Below are 21,664 nucleotides of genomic sequence, written 5' to 3' on the forward strand. Positions count from 1 at the left end.
GCTATATTGGATTGTAGGTGTACCATGCCACTGTAGGATAGATCCATATATTCATTCTTCCTAAAAAATAGCTTTACAAATCAAAGCAACTTCTATGACATTGTATGTGGTTTGTAGCAGGGATTTGCAGTGTTTGACTCTTGCTGACTACCTACACATGAGACTAAGACCTCAATAACAGCACTTGCAACCTGTGAAAATCTTCATTTTAACGGCTAAGGAAAGATTTGACTTCATGAGAGGAGTGGTGCATGCCCCATGATCTTGCAGGACACCTCTCCGTCTTACAGACAAAGGAAATTGGGATGGAGAAAAGCATAACTTGACTTTCAATTGAGAAATGCAGTCCTGGAAATGAATGCTCTTAAATTAAAAGCTAGTGTTTATTCCAGCATAACTCTTGATTGTGTGTACATTTTGGTTTTGTTCCTCTTTTTTCTCATCTCCTCTTAACCTTTCTTCTCATCCAGCAGTGATGTCTTTTCCTTTCACAGGTGCTGCAGGGTTGGAGGTGTCCTGGGCTCTGTGACTCATTTAGTGATGGCTCTGTAGGGCTGCCCTCCCACTGTCTGGCATATCTGCTCTCCCTGTGTTTGCTTTCTGCCTCCAGACCTGCTCCACCTTTCTTCTGCCAAAAACCACTCCATCAGTAGGGTTTGTCATTTAATGTACATTTTACCCTGCAGCTTCTGCACCAGAGGCCCAGCTTAGTTTAGGTTCTAGACATTGTCACTGTGTCACCACCTTAAATTAAGAAATAACAAATCTTCTGAAGAGTTAATGAAAATAAACATTATCCATAGATAGTAGCAATCTTTGAATCAAAACCAATACCTAAAAATGTGCATTGTAATAAAATATTGTGAAAAGCATTAGATAAAGCTCTTCAGTGTCATAAGGTACACTATACAAGTCACAGCCTGTATTTCATAAATTATCAGTTTAATGTGTTGGCAATGCTGTCAGAAGCCAATCCTACCCAGTATAATAAAGTCTTTTCTTTTCTGATCAATGCATTTTAAATATCAAGCAAGGCTAGTATACTTCAGATGTTCCTTCTACCTGCCTTTGAATCTTGGCAGAGTACACTGTTGCAAAGCACAAGCTGACATTCTTGTGGGTCACTGTAAATAGAGAAGTGAGGCACTCAGGAGTAAACATGTCACTGATTAGATTGGAAAAAAGCTGGTAATTTAAGCCAGTGTCAGTCTGGAAATTATTAATCTAAGGATAGACAGAATCCTTTAGGGAGAGGGAAACTATTCTACCAGGGAGGCTGTAGGAGCATAAAACTCCTTGCAGAGGGTTATTTGAAGTTAGCGGAGCTGGGTGGGGATGGGTGACCCCCCAGCTAAGGTGGTCTGTGCATCTGGATCTTCACAACCCATGGTAGAACAGGTCCCACTCAGCCTCCCTTTCCACCAGCAGTTCTCTTCCTGGAGCTCTGCTAGCATGGACTGCTTGGAGATTCAGTCCACTTTCGGAAAATATTGAGGGATTTGGGATGAAAACAAGAAAAAATCCAATTCAAAAAAGTGTCTAAACTCACGTGTGTATGCATAAACATAAAAAAATATATGCATCCACATAGATATAATAAATATGTTGATTTTATATTACCCAATCATATAAAATTTAATATTAATATGGTTTATTAATGCTGCATATATGCATCTACATCTATATAACATATATTGTACAATCTACGTGTGTGTATATATAAAAAATATATGTAGATTATATAATATCCAGGCATATAAAATATAATATTAATTGAGATTTAATTTTTTTGTTTGTTTTATTTTTGTGTTTAGTTTGGTTTTGTTGTCGTTGTTTTGTTTTTTGGGGTTTTTTTTGTTGTTTTTTTTTTTTGTTTGTTTTTTTTTTTTTTTTAGTTGTTGTTTTAGTTTTCTTTCTTTTTTATTTTTTTAATGCATATTCCCTTCCACCCAAAGATTTATGTTTTCACATTATTTTATTTACAGGGCACCCCCTCAGCAGTGCAGGGTGGAGTAAGGAAGGTCTGGCTGGAGCAGATTATTGCCCGGCCATCAGCGATGGCCCTGGCCCCCGTCCAGCAAACAGAAATGGGTGGGCACAAGGGTCACTGCTTCACGGATGTGATAATCCCGGGGGGGGTCTCACAATTCCTCCCCGCGTTCGTATGCATGCATTCCCTCTGCAGAGGCAGCTTTGCTTTCTCTTGGGGTATATTTTTTTGTATCAGCAAAAACAACCAGGAAGAAAAAAAATGTTTCATTAAAATTAGAACGGAGAATCGACTGCTGAAGCTCTTGATTTTTTAGATTTTTTTGTTTTTGTTTTTAAAGCCTAATTCACCTTAAAGAATCTCAAAAGCAGCCTCAAGGGAAAGATCTGTGAATTTTTGTAATGGAAAGCGGTAGCCTCTAGGGCCCAGAGGATATGCAGGGAGGCATTTTCTCCTGCTGGTGCAGCTGAGAGCCAGCGAGAGAGAGCGAGACCTGGAAATGAAAGTAAAGAGATCAGGAGGCACATGGAGGGAGCTGCAGGGGCAGCCGATCCAGAAGCAGAATGCTGCCTTCTATAATTAAATAGCACTTATTATTATTATTACTTCTAGTAATAATACATTAATAATATCTCTAGTAATATAATACCATTTATCAAGGAAAGTTTATGCCTAGTGTGGGAGGGAAAACCCGAGGAGAGGTGAGTTATTTATTATTATTTTGGGGGGATTATTTTTGTCTTAAATCAATTCTCTGTGTGTTTGTGTATGTAGAAAGGGGTGGACTTGAGTAACAAGAAATTCTGGATGTTGCTTCATTAGAAAGTAAAGGTTTCAGATAGTAGCTGCATAGATGAAAGGTTGTGTAATTGGAAATGTAAAGAAAATGTGATGAAAAATAATACGGGTGAGATTTTGAAGCTAAACCGTCTTCCGCCAAAAATGTGGGGTTTGCAAAAAAAAAATATTGTCAAAGATCCTAATCCCACCCCCTGGAAAAAAATGTAGTAGTCTAAAATTGCATAGCTAAGGGGAAAGACCCTGGGTTTTCGTGGAAAACTTAGTATTAATCGCGTTTGTGCCTGTTTGTGTTTTGTACGTTCGGGATGTGTATTCTGGTCTGTATTTAGGCTGCAGTTTCCCCCTCTTGTTTGGTCCAAACCCCATGAAACGGCAGAGAAGCCCATTTGGAATTGCTTTTTAGATGGACCTTCCGTGGGGTCTCCTAAAGTTTATCAAATAAGAAGACTGTGCTTTTTTGGGTTTTGTTTTGTTTGTTTTGGTTTTAATTCTTTAATGTTTTAGACAGTTTCCGGGTGGCAGGGGACGTTATGTGTTGGATTTTGGTGGTTTTTTTTCCTCTTAAAGCTGTCTCCCAGACTCTTGGAGACGCGTGATTTTTATCTAAGTGGATGGGGGGTGGGGAAGGAGGAAGAGTATGTTTTGGTTTGTTTTCCTTTTCCCGGGGAAACATGGATGTCTTCTGCCCTGGGAGACCCCTCCCAGCAGGGCTGCAGTGTTGGAGTGCCGGGGTGCCGGCGTTCGGCAGAGTAGCGGGGGTACGGGAGGCGCCGCCGGCCCCTCTCCGCTCCAGCGGCCGAGGTGGCGCCTCTCCCGGCTGCGGCCTCTACGCAAGGCCGGGGACCCGCGGCCTAGTGCGGGCAGCGGGGGGAGGGAGCGAGCCAGGGCTCCCGCGCCATCCGTGTGGGAACCAGCCCCCGGATTTAGTTTTTCAAATGAGGCACAGGAATGCGAGCTGGGTGGGCAGAAACCCAAGAGCAAGTGGCTTAGGGATAGGCAGCATTAGCCCACAGCTCTCTCCTTGCTCCTTGGCTGCGCTGCGGTGGGGACAGGAGGAAGGGTGGCCTGTGGTACATGAAGGTGTTAAGTATGGAGTGGTTATGTGTGGAGCTACTATGGAAGGGCTATGTGTGGAACACAAGGCTGAAGGGGCTGGAAAGTGAGGTAATGGGGGTTGATGTGGTCAGTTGAGGCTTTAGCCCCCACTACCATCCCCCTCTCAGGGAAACTTAAGAGTCACAGCTTTTATTTTCACTGGGGGGTGTGCTGGTTGTTGCTACCTTGCTTTGCATTCAGCAGTGAATATTCCTGGGTGCAGCTGGTGACACCCCAGCGACCCCAGTGATGCTGCAAAGCAGGTGTGGCACTAGTGGGGTGCTGGGATGTGAGATGGTGGCCAAGGAAGTTCCTTGGGGCGGCGGGTGTGGGGAGGGACACAGGAGTCTGCCCTGGTGGGCACCGCACAGTGGTGGGGAATCCAAGATCGATTGGCTGAGAGAAGTAGTGAAACCCAGGGAGTGGGACATGGCAGAAGGCAGCTGCAGGACTGAGCAAGAGCCCAAGTTTGTAGTGGGTTCTGCAGTTTGTCCTTTACTTGATGTGTGCCCAGTTAGCTATTGTGCCGTACCACTAAGGTGGCCAAACTTCAGGCAGTGAAAGACTCCCATGTTTCAGACCAGTGTATCCTGGAGCCTTTTTCCTGGGCAGCTCCAGTGTCAGCTCTGCAACCTGCAACTTGCATCTGAGTGTGCTTATTTCTAGCTGAAATGTTACAGTCAATGCCTGGAAGTCAATCAAGTGTCAGCTCATTGCCATCTTATAATACAGTGTGAAAAACTTTGCCCAAATTCAGTTCTGACAGGGTTATGAATAAGAGCTGTGTCTTTGATAAGATGAATTCAAGTCTTTCCGTTCATCTCATGTTTCTACCATCTACCCATCTAGATATCCACCCAATTTGTGATTCAGTCACCCAGTTTACTGCCTCATGCTTCCTTCTTAAGGCAAGAAAACTGTTTTGCCTGTCTGTAGCATTATATTCCTCTCTGGCAAATGGTTTGTAATTTATTGATAAACTGTGAATAAAGTTTTCTCTCGATGCTGGACCTCTATCCAGGGAGGATAAATGTCTCTGCACTGAAAGGATGAGAGTTTTGTAATGGAGATATAAATACTCGGTATTTGAATTTTGCTGGTGATTTGAGTGGACAAGTCTGGACAGAGAGATTTGGTGGGGGAGAGAAAAGGGATCCTTATATACAGTGCTTCATCAAATGTTTTCTACTGTGTTTCTAAAATTATTTAAAAGCTCAAGAAAACAAAAGCTAAACAAGCTTTGCACTTAAAATTAATTATGCAGTAGCTGTGGTATAGTGTGCAGCAGAACTGAAGTGTTGCTCATGTGGGTGGCTCACTGTGTGTTGGGTTTGCTGGTGTAAGAAGTGCATGGCTTGGTCTGAGTGTTAAATGCAACACAGTGAAGAGGCTGGAATGATGGGAGAGACAGAAGTGACTGGGTTTGCTGGTGAGGTAGTGGAGGAGGAGGTGTGAGGAGCAAAAAGAGGAGTCTGAGTGGCAGCTGCCTGCAGTGGTTGGGGCAGGTAGGACAGATGAAGGATCTGCCACACGTGAAGGAGATTGTTGGTATGGAGTCACATTGAAGGGGAAAGAAAGGTAGTTGTTCCTGAGAGATGTGCAAGAAGTTGTTGGGTAGCAGCACATGGTGAGTGCTTTGAAGGTGCTGCCATGAGGGGATGAGTCTTATGTGCAAAGTCATGACTTAAGCCTGGAGGTGTGACAGACCTGTAGCAGAGAAAGCTGGTCACCCACTTGCAGGGGAGGGAGGAATGTGGGGCAGTACCAGGGAGCAACAGTCTAGAGTGGAGATCAAGACTGTGGTTTATGTTTAAAGAAGGCAATGGAGGGTTTTGGGTTGAAGAACATTCACTCTGAAGATAAGCGTCAAACTGCAGAGCACCAACAGCATGCAGGGCACAGAAGGTTGTCTTTTACCACGGTTTTATAACAAGGAGCAAACTGTAGCTGTGTATTGTGGAACTTACAGAGATGCAGTAGGCTGGTCAGCCATCCAGGTGAAACAAGGATGGGGATATTCATGCTAGATGCAGTGGCAGTAGTGACGAGGAGAGGAAAAAACAGAAAGGGAGCTTCAGGATGCAAGAAGAGTTGGGTAACTCTAGAAAGGAGACATTCTGTAGCCATTCCCAGTAGTCCTTTGACTGCACTCCAGGTTTGGGTCAGTAACTTTTGAATGCCCTTCTCTCTGGGCAAGCAACAGTAATTAGTTCTCACTGTAACACCGACTCACATTGTGCTGTGTAGGATGTTTTAGCAGTGGGGTCAGGGTAGCTGTGAGAACAGGTATGGATCTCCTCTCCTTGCAGAGTGTTTTAAAGGCTGAGCTCAGAAACAGAAGTAGACCATGTGTATTGAAAGTTTTTTAAGGTGGTGATGTGTTTTGTGGATATACACAGTTGTAAAGGTGTGCCTGGCATCTTTGGAATGCAGCCATTGCCTTGGTGGTGACCAGCCAGTGTTCAGCTGCCCTCCTCACGGTCGCCAATAATCTCCCTTTTAATCAGATCTGTGGGCTTCTGCTTCACTTCCCTGACTTAGGTTCCCTCCAGCATGACTCAGGGACCAGCAAGAACAGGGCTGCACCTCCAGGCAGGACAAATGAGTAGCAGCAGAAGGTGATGGCAGTGACCAGCAATGCCCTCACTCACAGGCTACAGTCCCACCACACGTGAACAGTGTAGGCAGAACTAGATGCCAATAGGAGTGGTGCATCAACAGTCCCAAAGAAGATGAGGTGGTGAATCTAGTTCAGGTCCACTCAGTGAGTCCAGTGGTAGGAGATGGTGCCAGAGACAGGACTGGAGACAAGCTGCCTGCAATGAAGGTCTGAGATTTGTCCCAGAGGTAGACCTGAGGACTACTTCACCTACAGCATGGCTCAGACAAGGCAGGACCTGGACCTGCACTGAAATGGAGCTTCTAGACTATGAACAGAGGGCCATAGGTGGGGGTCCAAGGTGTGGCTGTTTGGAATGCTTCAAGACTTTTAGTGTATTTAGCTAGAAATTCTTCCTCCCTTTGCTCTCCCCATGAGCCTTTGAGAGGGTCCATTTGACTCTTTTGCCTTCTCTTCTCCCCCAGAGTTTCTCTCTTGTCATTTCTTGTGGAGGCCCTTTCCTCACTCTTGTCTCAGATGGCCCTACAGTGATCTGGGGTGGCTCTGTCCTTTCATTGCTGCCTTTGTGGAAATGGCTCCTCTTCCGCTTCTCTGTTCTCTCTTTCTTCCTCTGTCTTTGCAGAATTTCACACAGGGAGAAAAAAATAAATTAATTATCTCTCTCTTTGTCTACCTCTCAAGCCTGTCTGCCTGTATAGTTAGTGATCATATTAACCTCACAATCTCCTTGTTAAATTTCCTTCTTTCTTCCTGATTGCTCATTATCCGGGCTATTTATGAATCAATGCAGGCCTTCTGTTGATGTTGTACTGAAGTGTATCAGCTCTTCTCCATCACTTCTGTTTAAAAGCTTTTGTAGAGATGCTGATCATCCCTCACCTTGGCTATTGGCTTTCCCTTTCTTGCTGCACTGCCCATCCTGTTCCAAGTTCAGCTGCTTAAAGTCTCCTACCTGCTGCTTGAACCAGGTTGCCCCCAAATGTACTGTCTGATGACTTAGAAACTGCAAAGTATCACTTTCAAGTTCTTGCTTCTTTCTGCTGCCACTTTCTCTCACTCCAGTCGTTCCTGCTTCCCCCCACTCTTCTTGTTGGTAAAGGGCAGTTCAGTTCTACATTTTGCATGGCACAGAGCACAATCAGTTAAGGCCTTGCTGGGTTGTCAGAATTGATTCTTATACCTTAAGATTCTTGTACCTTAAAGGCCCCTTCAACCTGTGTCATTGATACTGCAAGATATCTTAGAATGATAGAGATGGTCTTAATGTAGGAGCTGGATGATAATCCTCTCCAAGCTGTTGTAGTGTAGAGGTGGAGAAATTACTTTAGTATCTTCTTAGAGGCGGTCTTGGGTTGGGAAGGTATAAGGTCTTCATCTCCATCTCATTTCAGTGTTTCTGTACTTGCTGCCTTTGTCCCCAAGTTCCTGTTCCTCAAATGCTGAGCATTATTTGTGGTCACAGCTGGTTGATGAGAAATTTGCTGTCATCAGCAGCTCAGTTTTACCACAAAGTGCCATCCTTTCTTGCCTTCATTATTCTTTTCTTGTGCTACAGGCCTGTGTACCTTGGGGAAAGGTCACTGGGGAACCATTCCAAGATTTACTTCCAAACTGCAGAGATTGAAGTGCAGATAACTCTTGAGCCTTCATAAGGGTGATGCCCACCCCAGTTTAAAGCACTGCAGGATAGGGCTCTGTTCCCTCTCCAAAGTGTTCCCCAGTCTGTGCTGCTCTTGCCTGCTGATTTTCAGCATGAAATCCCCATTGCATGCATTCAGTGCTGTGCTTTTATGTGGACCACAGCAAGCAATTTCATCTCCCTTTGTGCTGTACCTCCATAAACCTTATGTAGATTAGGTATATTTCATATGCTGTGCAGTAAACTAGTTTAAATCTGTCCCAGATAAATAGTGATCAGAATTGTGTATCATGGGAGGGTCTAAGCACAAATTCCTGAAATGACTGCCAGTGCAGGCAAAGATGGTATTTGGTTTCTTCCCTTTCCTAGAAGGCAATCATGATAACAGTTGGTTCCCATTGCTTTATTTACTGGCAGCCTAAGCAGAGAGCTCAAATTGAAGTAATTCCTCTTTGCCCCTGCATCCTGTCAGTGGCATGTGAGAAAAAGCAGATACTTGGTAGCGAGCTGCTTGCTGTGCTGTATCTGCAGTGTGGATAAATCATGGGCTTTGCTGTTCAGGGCATCAGGTCTGGAACATTTTGTTAGTAGTAAATTCAGGCACAAACAAAATACTTTGCTGTTTAATTGCCAGCAAGACCTAAAATGACTCACTTTGTGTTGTTTCTTTTTCTTCTTCCTCCACAGCAACCATAATGGAGAGGCAGAAGAGAAAACAAGAAATAGAGAAAGGACTACAGTTCATTCAGTAAGTGGACAACCTCAGGGTTCCCCACGGATTTGGAGGTGGTCATCTTTCTGTTGAGGATTGCAGGAACTGAGTTTTTCCTATTCACTGCTTTGGGTTTGCTGCATGGGAAAGTAATACTGTCCTGAGGATTTTGACTGTGATTTTTTTCAGGGTGTTTCTTGTCCTGTTAACTTAAAATTCTGTAATTTTAATTTCCTTTGGTTTTGCCCTCCACTGCAGTTCCAGGATTATCTTTACAGTCAGCATAATGCTAATAGTACTTGGATCTTCTACATCATCTTCAGCATGAAGATCTCAAAGTGCTCTCTTAACAAGGCTGTCCCACCTTTGTTAGGAAGGGAGATAGTGTTTTAGTTCTACAGGTGGGGACACAAGGTACATAACTTGTTAGGCCCCCCATATAGTGCCTATAGGAAAAATAGATAACCTGGGTTCTTTTACAGTTGCCAACCTGCAATGTAGAGTTTCAGATCACTCCTCTATGAATGTCGTGTGGCCTTCTAGAGCTTGAAGTTGCTCATGTAGTAGTTACAAATCCTAGTACTTCCTTATCAGATACAGTAGTATTTCTCCCTCCCATATTTGACTTAGCAGAGGCCTCAAACTCAGGTCCAGGTTCCATGGTGAGTAAGGAAGTAGTAAGATTGTAATCAGATAGGTTTCAGGTTTTTTTAAGGTCTACTTTGTGTCCTGCAATTATTATGCCTGAAATCTGTGCCACTACAATAGGAAAGCCCCTAGATCTTCCATGTTACATATTTGTATCCTGTAATAGGACCATGACATTTTCATCCCAGTCTGAGACTAAATAGGGCTCATCACCCGGTTTTGGAGAGGTAACAGTGAGATTTATATTGGTAGCACTTATAAAAATGCACGAGATTCTGGAGAAGAAAATAATTTAGAAATATGAGGTGTAGTTCATGCATCTGGGGCATATCTTGCACTCTGAACCAGGAGCAGTGCCATATGTTGGTTTGTTTTGATGTGAAAGAGGGAGTCCAAATATGTAAGCAGCATGAATATTTCTTACAAAGCCATGACATTTCCTGTAGTTAATTTTAAGGAGTGATTAGGTGAAATCTAAAACATGTTTATTCTGTTACCAGTAAGATCATGTATGCACTGTGGGTGAGAAAAGCTATGAAAGGTGCTGAGGATTCCTCTAGGGCCTATTGATTTGTTCTTGAAGAGAAACAGTGAATATATGTGGACCAAGCCTGGATGAATTGGGTAGTCCAATTTGAAGAACAGAACATTTCTCTTAAGTTTCAGTGCTGTTGTAGGGTAGGTGTTATCCTTACAAGCTCTGCCAGCGTTTGTGGTTCAGCCTTGGCCAAGAAAGTCTGGAGGTTCAGAACTGGACTCCTGAACCTGCACCGTTTTCTCCCTTCCTTTTGTGGGGTAGGCCTAAAGGCATGTGGCTAAGTTAAGGCAGAGAAAAGTGATTGCATTTTTATCTGTGTGTGTGTCTGGTTTCACAAAGAATTTGAAGAGGTCTTGGTGTGCCACTCTGGTGCCTCTCATTAGAGCCAGATGCACATAAAATACACTTGTAGTCTTCATGGCAGTCTCTCATGGGACTTTATTAAAGATGGGTTTTTTAGGTGACTGTCAGAAGGCACATTACAGAGGATCATGTATGCACAGAAAATAAATGAAAATAAGACTCCTCTAGTCTCAAGTCCCTCTTAGATGTGACCATTGCTTGACACCATTGTGAGTGTCACTGAGCATAATGCTTCCTAACTGTGCTCTCTTTGCCTCAGCTGCCTTTGCAGTGATAAAACGTTAGTAACTTACTGAGATCACCAGCACAGGACTAGAAAAAGGATCTCTTCATCAGACAAAAGCCCTTGTTTGCATAGATGCCTGTTTCATGAGTATTTTCTCTTCTTTTTCTTCAGGTCCACATTACCCCTAAGCCAAGAAGATTATGAGGTAATGGAGATTTTGTTTGTTGAAACTGGGAGCCCTCTGGTTAGCAAGATTTGTTCTGTTGAACAGCCATTAGTTTACATGCCAAAAGTGAAGAATGTGGGATGCTCTGTCACAATTTACCTGTGACTTAAAGTTTTAAGGTTCTGATGATGACAGCTTTCAGGGAAAGGAGAAGACACTGAAGTACTCAAGAAGAATGGGAATTTGACTAGATTATTCTCCTCTACCAAAAAAACTGATGTTTTACAGGAGGGTAGGGATGAAGGAGTATCTTAGTGGGCAAGCAGTTTGCTAAAAGATACAGAAAGGAATGGGAAATTGGGAAGCCTGTCCGGTCTCTGAATATCCATTTGAGTCGTATTTGTTCTCTCCCTGCTGCCCAGGCCTTTTTGCAGAAGCTGGTGAGAAACTTGTTTGCAGAGGGCAATGATTTGTTCCGAGAGAAGGATTTCAAGCTTTCGCTGGTCCAGTATGTAGAAGGGCTGAATGTGGCAGATTATGCAGCCTCGGATGAGGTGACCATCCCCAAGGAACTCCTCTGCAAGCTCCATGTCAACCGAGCTGCCTGCTACTTTGCCATGGTGAGTGCTTTCCCAGGTCATCCCCAGGAGCCAGGGTTACAGTGCTGTGCAGTTGGAAAAGATGTCATGAGATATTTCAGCTGGTTTTGTCCTCTCCCTGTTCAAACACTGGAGGAGACAACAACACAGTGAAAAGTCTACATTCGCCTCACAATTGCACTATGTCTTGCAAGACCAGAGGAAGGATGTGAGGAGAGGGGGCCAGGCCTAAGGTTCTAAGAACAATGCAGTTCTGCTCTTCAGTGGTGAGGAGTTACAACTGTCCAGTGTCTTCCAGTGTTGAACAAGTATTTTTCTGGAATACTGTGTATTGTTCTGGAGGCTCTTGCCTCCTCCTTTGAGACACTGGAAGACAGTAGGAAGGCTTTGGGTCTTGAAGGAACTTACGCAGCATACACATGGAAAGGGATTCTGAAATACCAGGCTTTGAAAGGTTGCATGCTTCCATTTTACTCAGGCATGTAACAGCTTTTCTTCATGGCACAACCCGAGCCAGCCTGTCCTGTTTGTAAGGACACAGAGTCCCTTGAAAATTAGCAAGCAGTCACATAATTAAAGACTTTCAAGTGTAACATGCTCAGGATAGAGGGGGAGACAAGATAAGGTTGCTCAAGCAACCTTAGTTCTGTCATTCCTTGACTTTGAAGTGTTTTGAGTTTTGCAAGATTTAACAAAATGTTCTGTTAATGTAGGTGTGTTTGCACGCTGGTCTGTGCATGAGGTAACATATGTACTTCCACCTGCTGCTTGTATTCCTGCTTTCTGCTGAGAGATAGAACATTTGCATTCACAGAGAAGGACAAGTTAGCCTGCTGTGCCTCAGCTGACTGCAGGTGGTCTGTTCCATGCAGGGGTTGTATGAGAAGGCGCTGGAAGACAGCGAGAAGGCTTTGAGTCTCGACAAGGAGAACATCCGAGCGCTATTCCGGAAGGCCCGTTCCTTAAATGAACTTGGAAGACACAAAGAAGCGTATGAGTGCAACAGCCGATGCTTGCTGTCCCTCCCACATGTGAGTTTTTGACATACAACCCATCTTGGGTTTTGTGGCTCACAATCTTTGTCTCCTCAACATGCTTAGTGTGAGGCAAGAGGATAGTGGAAGGGAAATTTTGTCTGTTCCCAAGAACATGCTTGTGCCCAGAAATTCTGTCTCTCTGACTCAAAGTTGTTTGTCCTCACATGTTTCTTCAGGCCTAGTTACCTCTTACAGATAGTGCCAGCCAAGGACACCAGCTAGTGATAGCAGGTTCATGGTCTGTTTGTGAAGAACAAATCCCTACTCTAACAAAAGGTGAACTAAAGCCATGAGAATGTTTAAATTGGCTGTTTTTTTATCTCTAATAAAAGTGACAAGGATAAATGGGAGCTGGAGCTCTGAAAGGAAAGCTTGTATGGTTTTCCTGTGTTGGATATAAATGTCTCCCATTTCACTTACTGATTGCTAAGGCAAAGTGATCAAGCTTTTTATTTCTTGAGGAACATGCAAAGGTGTCGTTGACATCACATGGCACAGTTATTTTTGTGTTCAGGGGTGTGCAAATTTTTGCATGCGGAGAGGACTGTCTGCATACACTAGGAGCTAAATATTTTCCTGATAGTGTTTTTGAGCATCCTCTTAGGCCAGATATTGAACTGGAAAGCAAACTGTGATTACATGGATTCAAGTGAGCACTTTGCTGATGTTGGTTCTGATCCATCACAGTAATGTTGTTAGTAGAAAAATGCTTCCACCTCAGCAGGAGAAGTTAACTTTCCTTTATTATTAGTGGTATAGAAGCAATCTTTGAAAGCCTTGTTAGCAGTTAGTTATTCCTTTTGTGCTTGTAAATTCTAGCTTCTTTACTTGGGCAGAACAGGGTGACCAAACCATGTTAAAGATATCCTTTTTGGGGAGTCCCAAGGAACTGTTTTATAAACAAACCTTTGATTAACAAAAGCATCTAGTGTAGGTGTTCTTGTAAAGCTATATTTTACATTGCAGTTGAGCCACTTAATTTATATTTTAACTATATAGTTATGTTTACATGGCTGCCATTATTATCATTACTTTATCAAACTTCTCTGTGCCAGGAAAGTTCAGCCTAAAAATTTCCATATTGAGTGATCTGTGTTTCCTATTCTAAACAATTCAGCCTTGTAAATTAACAAACATAAATTAACATTGTCTTGTTACCTGCTTAACAGAAACCATAAGCCTTCTCTGCATCAAAGGCAATTCATGTTATCCATCATTTCACTCCTGTTTCCATTACCCTCTGGAGCACATGGGTACTTCTATCTTCGCATTGCTGTAATTGCTGAGAACTTTGTTGTGTTCAGAACAGAGCCTGTCGTAGAACTTCTGATGATAAAGGATGTGCCACTCGTTTGGCTGTCTGTCAGAGTAAACTTATTTCTGGGTGCAGACACTCAATGCTGCTAGTTTGCAGAAGTTCTCAGTTTGGTGAAGTTAATACTTCTCTGTGGTACACTTGTGTTTGGTATGGCATGAGGTGTTTTAGAAGAAGAAACAGACAAGCTAGATTTTGTTTTCACCAAGTTCAGTGAAGATAGTGCCAAGTCTAATGTTGAAGGTGTGGGGGAACACAATCAAAAAGTGGCACTCCAGATTGAAGGGAAAAGTTACTGATATGGTGGGCTGGAAGAACCAGAGGCTTCTCAGCCCTTGAAAGTGAAAGGACTCAACCTGCAAGGAGAAGGAGACAGGAAAGACCAGCATGGCAAGTAGAGAGAGGAGGGCAAGCTTCAAGGTTGGACATGAGGGGGGAAATTCTGGGAGGTTAAGGTGAGCTATCACAACAGGTTGGCCAGATGGATACCTTTTTTCTTCTTTGAAAAAACTGTTGAAGTACTCTGATATTTTTGCAAACAGGGAGAGAGAGGAAAACAGAAGGAAACAGTTGCTGGTGATATATAAGTGCAGAAGACTGTGGCAGGTTGTTAGTCTGGGCAGGAAGCCCATGGTGGTGTGTGAGTGGGCATGGACACTGGGCAGGGAGGATGGTAAAATGCTACACAACAGAGAAAGCTCAAGATTTGCTTGACTAAGCTGAGGCAGTTTAGCGGGAGCTGGAGACAGTCAAAATGCCTTCTAGCTAGTAGGTTGAAAACTGAGACTTGGTTTCAGCTTTAAAAACAAACAAGCAAAACAGGCTAGTGGGTACTGTCTGCATATCAAAACTGAGGATTAACTCTGCAGCTAGCAGAGAGGGAAGACCTGCAGGTTCCTTCCCAGGCATGGAGACCTTGTGGAAGCTGTATCAGCTGCCAGCCTTGGCAGCTCCTTCCGCCAACTTGCCCGCAGGACTCCTGAACCCTGTTTTCACAGAGTGGGTGCTTTGTTGGAAGCAGGTACTTGATTCTGATTTTCTGCAGCATTGAATGAGTGTAGGGCAAAACTCCTGGTGCAACTGCAGCATCTTGGCAGGACTAAATGACAAGAATGCTGAAGTCTGTTTGGCTCTCTGAGGCTGTTCTGGAAATTATCTATCTGCTGCTGTCTGAAGTTGAGGCTTGGTGCAGCCCAATGTGCATAACTGCATTCCTCTTTATTTTTTGTTCTGTGTGACAAAAAGGCAAAACTGAAAGTGTCCCATCAATTGTTTTGCCCCCAGGATGAAAGTGTCACACAACTGGGGCAGGAGCTTGCTCAGAAGCTGGGACTGAGGGTTCGAAAAGCATACAAAAGACCTCAGGTATGACTTCTTTTGTCTTAAAGGCTATCCTTTGCTTGTACAAATTTTACTTTTGCAGAAGTGGTAGGTGCTGCTCTGCAGTTACAGACATGTGTACACAACCCTGCAAGCTCTAGCAGGCTGCTGGCAACCCTCCTTGTCCTGACCCTCTGACTCACTTTGCCTTGATCCATTTCTAACCCCAGTGCTGCTCTGTGTCTACTGCCAGGATGTTTTCTGAGTCCCCAGCTGGTGCTGCAGGAGAAACTTCCAACACAGCAGATGCCTGCTGTGTTTTTGCAGGAGAGGAACATGTGACCTGATCCCAAAGCAGGTTTTGCATTACAATCCTCTCCCTGTTATGAGATGAGAAGGATGGGATCCTCTGCTTTGGAGGCATGGCTGGTTTTGTAGTGCATTGGGTTCCTGCCCCTTTTCTAGATGTACACTTCTTTGTGGTGGGGGAAAGGCTTGGCTTTGGGAGAGCAATGGGTACACACCTGGTCAGAAGCTAATTGACCCCAGTGACTGGATCTGTTACTTTACAAGGAGGTGCTGTAGGTGTTCAAATGTGTACCCTGGGATGGAGCTAGAGGGCGTTAGGTCACTGCCAGGGATAAAGCTGCTCTCCCATAAGCTGCCTTGGTCACAGATTTTGCTCTCAGGAGCAGAGAACATGAGCTAGTAGTGGAGGCTGATGTTTGTGTTTGCATCCTCAGCCCCAAGCACGGCAGTGTTAAACAAACAGCGTGTTCCATCTGCAGAGGGGCACCTCTGTAGCATGAGGTGGAATGATTGGTGGGAATCTGGTTTGCAGAGAGCTTTTAGGGTAAATCTGGCTGTAACATGTTAATCCTCTCCCTCTCCCTCACGTGTGATTTGCCTACACTAAGAAAACTCCTTGATCTCATAGCAGCTTTCCACACTCCAAAATGTTTCTGTCTCAAAAAAAGGGAAGTTTATGTGGAAATACTTTTTGTAGCTGTTCACTGTATTGGCCTTGCCACCTTTTTTGCCACTGTCATGTTACTCAGCTGAGATGGGCTTAAACCACCTGTATGTTAGAAATTTAAAAATTAAACACTCTAGAATGCTTTTTATTATTTGAAATTCTGTGATTGGTCTTTTGTGTTGAGTTCCAGCTTTCACTTCAGTGTGATAATGGCTTCCCAAAGTAATAATTTCTTAACGAAAAGCAAACCCATCTGTTTCTCAAGGAAGTTTTTTGCCTCCTGGTTGTGGGTTGGATGTTCTGAGGTGTACAGAACAATTAATGTCCTTTTTCAGTGTTGACAAACGTGCACTCTTGTGTCACAGTGGAGTAACCTTTCGGGATGACTTTTATTTTTGGGCAGTGCTTGGAAGGAAACCATATTGTAACCCAGCTTTACCTAGTTCATGAGCATTCACAGGCTGAATTCTGCTCTAAGTCCTCTCTCTTCCTTGCAGCAGGAGTTGGAAACATTCTCACTACTCAGTAATGGCACTTCAATCAATTCATCAAACCAGGTAGAGTTTGCATCCTGTGGTTGTTACTGTTTATGGATTGTGCTACTAGAATGCTTTAAAGTTTTATTTACATGCAAATTTATAACTGTCTTTTAAGTTTTAACTGTTTTAATTAATGTTTTCTGCTCTTAAGAGATATTTCCAAGAAATTAATTTCTTTGAAAACGTTTCAGCAGACATAATTTTTATGTTGGTAATTAGATCACCAATGATGGTTATTTTTCTTAGTTATTGTGGATGTTTGCTATCTCTTGCATTTTAAATAATTTTTTGTTTTCAAGTTTCGAATATCTAACAACAATGCTAAGTAAAAGTCAGAAAGTGCAACTGCTGAAGAAACATACAGAATTAAATCCTGTGATGTACTGAGTAAGGTACATACACAGTTTATGTATTGTTTGTTTTGTCCTGGGAGACCCAGCTGGGCAGGGCAGTAAGGTAAAATATAAGAAATTTCTGGTTTCCTTGGTCTACCACTGGGCAAGAAAAAGTCCCAACAAGCACTTGTTGTTTTTACAGTCTGTTTGGTATTCCACAATGCTCCTTAAGGCAATTAAACAATAAAACTATAAACATCGTAATTTTGTACAACAAACTACTAAAGAACTACTTTACCTCTCACTGTTCAGTGATTTGGCTTCACATCTTTCTAGGAAGGCCAGTCAGCTTTCTTTATTAGTTGCGCCGAGTTTATAAATTCAAAATATTTTCCTTTTATAAGAATTGAAAATAGTGCAAACCCCACTGTAACAGATGCAATATTACAAGACAAATGCTTTACTTGTGCCTTTTTAAGCTTAATCTGAAGGCACATGTACTTACCTCTATTTATGTTTCTGTAAAATATGGACTCAATTTATTCCTTGCCTTGAGCTCCAAGTCTGCAGTTGTCTTGGCAGAAACATTTTCCTGTTTTGAATTTGCTGTAGAAGTTTGTGGTTGTTAGATTGCAAAATATGTGAACTAAGAAGAGGAACGTTGTGTAAGATCGGGCTAATCAGATCTCCCATGCAGTGGGCTGACCAATTGATGTGTCCTGGGACTTGGGACACAGTGTTCTCATCCACACATGAAATACCCTGTTCTATGTATGGAGTTGCTCACATGGTTGGATATTGTGCAGACGTGGTTTTCTTGTAGCTAAAGGATTTGTCGTCTGCTGAAGGCAAACATGAATAGATTCCTTGGATCAATGGCCTCCTAAAGTTTATTGGGTTTACTGTTCCAGCACAGAAAGAGGCCATAAAGGAAAAGAAGGAGTAGTGAAGAGTCCCATATGTAAAGTATGGATGTCTATTTAAAGATTACCTTCTCACAATATTTTTTGTCTCCCTTTTCCTACATCCTCTTTGCAGGCTACTTCCAATGGATTGGGCTCAATAGATGACATTGAAACAGGTAAAGATATCTCCTCAGATATCTTGTGGCTTCAGTATGGTATGTGATCAGGCTGGCAGGCTTGAGAGGTTCATCACCTGCATTTGTGTCTCTTCTACACACTCCTAACCTTGGTAACTGGGAGAAGGAAAAAGTGGTGCAAAGCAAGAGTGTTTTTCTTGCAAAACCAGCTTTTTGTCCAGGCCCTGTGAGAGACGTGTCTGGGAGTTAAAAGGGTCTGCTGAGGTGCACAGCTCTCTCCAGTTGTGCTTTCTTGAAGCTGCTCTTGGCAAAGCTTCTGAAATTCTGCTCCAAGACAAAACAGTCCAGATAAAGTGAAGTTAAGGTTGTTTTGCTCTGAGTGCATGTGGTCCTCCAAGACATTGAGGTGGAAGAATTGAAAACAAAGGAGTTGGGAGGAACCCAGGGAGAGCCGAGTTCAGGGTTAGGCACTCAGGAGGAGAAGGAAGATTAACAGCGTTGCTTTTCTCATGCTGGGAAACAAGTGACCTTAACTCTGCCCCTGTAGAAAGGCTTGCTACCTTGTGTGCTGGAGCACTGAACTTCTGCCTCTGAGCACATCAGTCTTTGTTCCTTTGTGAAGTAGCTCTGTGTGCGTAAAGGTAAGTGTGAGGACTTAATACCACAAATAGCAATTGCTCTTTTTATAGAAAATTACTAATTTCATGATTAGGATGCTTTGGAAAGCATGTTAGTTCTCTGTTGAATGCCAGTTTAGTATCTGCTTGCTATATGAGATCATGGGACCCAGTTCTGTGGATTAAGGAGAGTTTTCACATTATCTTGCTGTACTAAAATTAACTGGACTCCTCCTACAGACTAACGAATGACCACATCCAGTAAGCTCTTTATCTAATCTGGATTTGGTGTAAGAACAGCATGCCACCTTTTCTGCAGATCAGGCAGACAGAACCTTTACTGCTAGGAAATCTTTGTAAAAGTACTGGAATTATGTTATCCAATTGCCTTGAGCATGGTGTGGTACCAGGACGACTGTGGCTGCTGGTACCCTGAGAGTTTCAGATTAGAAGAGCTTTTTTAGCAAGGATTTCTGTGGTTGTTGTTTTGTTTTGTTTTAAAGTGCAGACTCTTGAAGCCTTTTCCTCCATGTTTTGCTTGAAGTTATCTGATTAACTCAGCCCAGTCCTGCAGAGAGATCATGGCTCAGTTCTGGCTCAGTATGGCCATTGGCCAGCTAATGCACCAGGGAACCACTGCTGTTTTGGAGAGCAGAGCTAGAAACAGTGCTTTTAAAAGCTCTGTGCTTGCCCCTCGGGGCCAGAGAAGCTACCAGCTGGGGGGGCTTGGTATGAGAGACTTGGTTCATGGGTGTGTATGGACAAGCCCCTTGTTGGCCTTATGACAATAGCGGGGCTGACTGTGATGGCAGGGGCAGAAATCAGCAGGTGTGGGTGTGCCTATGAGCTACTCATCAGAGAAAGCTGTTTTATTCTTTTAAGATGGAGTAAAAGTTAGGGGAATGCAGAGGATGCCTGAGCATTCTGTAAGGAGAGTATGTGAGATGTGGGTATCACAGCTGGTGAGTGAGGTCAGCAGATCTGGTGTCCTGAGGAAAGCAGGAATGGGAAAGGAGAGACAGGGAAAAAAATTGGACAAAGTGGAGTGGGAGGAAGTGGCTGAAGGAATAACAGTGTTTGGGTGGTCAGGGAGAGGGGAGTGGACATCTTCCCTCTTCCACTTGCAAGTAGTGGAACCTGTTGGTCCCTGCTCTTTTCCTTGCCCTTCACATGCATTGAGCTGTGGGGGTCTGATGTTATTGTCTGCCTTTTGGTCATGCATTCAGCATTTCTGGGTTTGGGGCCTCTTAGGGTGTGTGAGGGCCTCTTTTCTTTGCTTCCTAGTCTGAGTGGAAAATGCAGGGCCTCATTCATTCCTCAGAGAAGGTCTGAACTGCTGGATCCTTTGGGGCCCTGTCATTGTGCATCCTTTTGCTCCCCGCTGCACGTGTCCCCATCCCTTCCGGCATGTTCTGAACTTCTTGTTTTCCTCTGTAGGGTTCTTGACAGTACTCCAGATTTAAACATCTGAAAAATGGGAAGGCACAAGCCATCCCTTTGTACTGCAGGGAATCTGGCCAAGCTTCCAGCCATGAGAAAAGCTGGATAGCTGGCTCCCTGGTGGCTGGGGGTTCTGCACCAAAGGATGAGATGAGATGAGATGAGATGAGATGAGATGAGATGAGATGAGATGAGATGAGATGAGATGAGATGAGATGAGAAAGTCATTGCAAAGGGGGCATGGGGTTGGAGCTGAGCCTGATTGGTGGGCAGCTGCAAAACTAAGGACATGCACAGCCTGTGGGAAATGCATTCAGCTGCACACCGAAATCCTGTGTTGGATCCCATAAGGTACAGCATGTGTTTGCCTTCAATGGCATGCCTGAGGATGTGGAGAGGGACCTGTGTCTGTTCCTTGCCACTTCCCCTCCTTCCCTGTCTTTGTCATGGCTCAGCCTCCAGTGCCTTGCACAGTGACCTTTGCTGAAGTCCATCCATGTGAACCATTCACCACAAATACTGGAGGAAAGGTTGCAGAGGTTGGTGCTGTGCTCCAGGTGAGGTTAGAGATAAGGGGGTATGCCTGTGTTTGTCATCTCTGCTGTTGTTTTGTTCAGGACTTGGGGGTTTGCTGGAATTGCTAATTTGCTGAGCTCTCTGAGAAGAAGCTCTCAGTTTGCAGCCAGTAACAGGGCTCACTCGCCTGGTGCCTGATGCAGAGGGATGGCCAAGTTCTTATGGAGGCTGAGTGAACAGACCTGCTACAGACAGGATGCAGCATTTCTTGCTGGATCAAGTTTTGTGTCTCTGAAGCTTGTCTAGTTTCTTTCCCAATTTTATCAGTCTTTCTAATAAAAGCTATTGTCTCTCCTTCCAAACTTTGACTTGCTTTTATAGCCTTACTCTGTTGCAGTTACAGTGCAGCCAATGGAATATTGATGAAGAAAGTAGCACCTTTGTCTTACTTCTTTTCTTTTATTCCAGGACATCTGCACAGGGGCAGAATTAAGGTAGTTTGGGTGCTTGGTTTGAGAACTGCAAATGTAACGCTGCATTTTCCAAATTTCTAACATTTGAACTTTTTTTTAACCTTTAATTTTTTTGAGAATAAAAGCTCTTCTGTGAAGAACATGTGCTTGCAACCTTAACTTCACTTAACAGAGGTTTATACTGCATGATGGGAACATCTTACTACTTCAGTAGTGTACTGGAGAGGGGAAGAAACATTAGGGAAAACCACTGCCTCTTTCCTGTCTCAGCCCTGCCTCACATGAGTTCCCAAGGGCATGTTTGCTGATCAGATATTTAGGGGGAAAATGAGTAGCAACCTCCCACTTTTGGACATCAGGAAGGACTGAAGAGCAGGGAATTTACTTGGGCAAAGACAGCTGAGTGAGTCTGATGAGGATTTTTGGGACACATTGTTAGCACAACCTGTTCTCACCACTCAATCTCTGACTCTCCTCTCAACAGGGCCTTGTGTTTTTTGTTTTCTTCCATTTAGGATGCCTGGGTTTTTAGAGGGGGTGTGCAAGTAAGCAAGCTTTCAGCTGGGATATCAAAGCTCCAGGGAGTAGAGAAGGCAGTGATCTCTGCATGCATTAGTGAGGAACATTAGAGAAAAACACCAGGTGGAAGGTTATAGA

General features: G+C 43.7%; 1 protein-coding gene across 6 annotated transcripts in view; it reads left to right on the plus strand.

Annotated features, from left to right (window-relative positions):
* Nucleotides 1-2,235: 2,235 nt before the first annotated feature.
* The window catches only part of ZC3H7B (zinc finger CCCH-type containing 7B), a 47,401-nt gene continuing 27,972 nt past the window's right edge, over nt 2,236-21,664 (plus strand). For 4 of the 6 annotated variants that reach the window (XM_058022091.1, XM_058022094.1, XM_058022093.1 and 1 more), the window contains exons 1-8: nt 2,236-2,691; nt 8,833-8,893; nt 10,804-10,837; nt 11,221-11,418; nt 12,270-12,428; nt 15,034-15,114; nt 16,543-16,602; nt 17,958-18,000. In XM_058022091.1, the coding sequence (XP_057878074.1) occupies nt 8,841-8,893; nt 10,804-10,837; nt 11,221-11,418; nt 12,270-12,428; nt 15,034-15,114; nt 16,543-16,602; nt 17,958-18,000 (628 nt within the window). In that variant the 5' untranslated portion in view covers nt 2,236-2,691; nt 8,833-8,840. The remainder of the gene's footprint in view (nt 2,692-8,832; nt 8,894-10,803; nt 10,838-11,220; nt 11,419-12,269; nt 12,429-15,033; nt 15,115-16,542; nt 16,603-17,957; nt 18,001-21,664) is intronic. The other 2 variants (XM_058022092.1, XM_058022096.1) reach the window with 1 other exon arrangement.

The sequence above is a fragment of the Melospiza georgiana genome, chromosome 4 (assembly GCF_028018845.1).
Source record: "Melospiza georgiana isolate bMelGeo1 chromosome 4, bMelGeo1.pri, whole genome shotgun sequence".
NCBI lineage: Eukaryota > Metazoa > Chordata > Aves > Passeriformes > Passerellidae > Melospiza > Melospiza georgiana.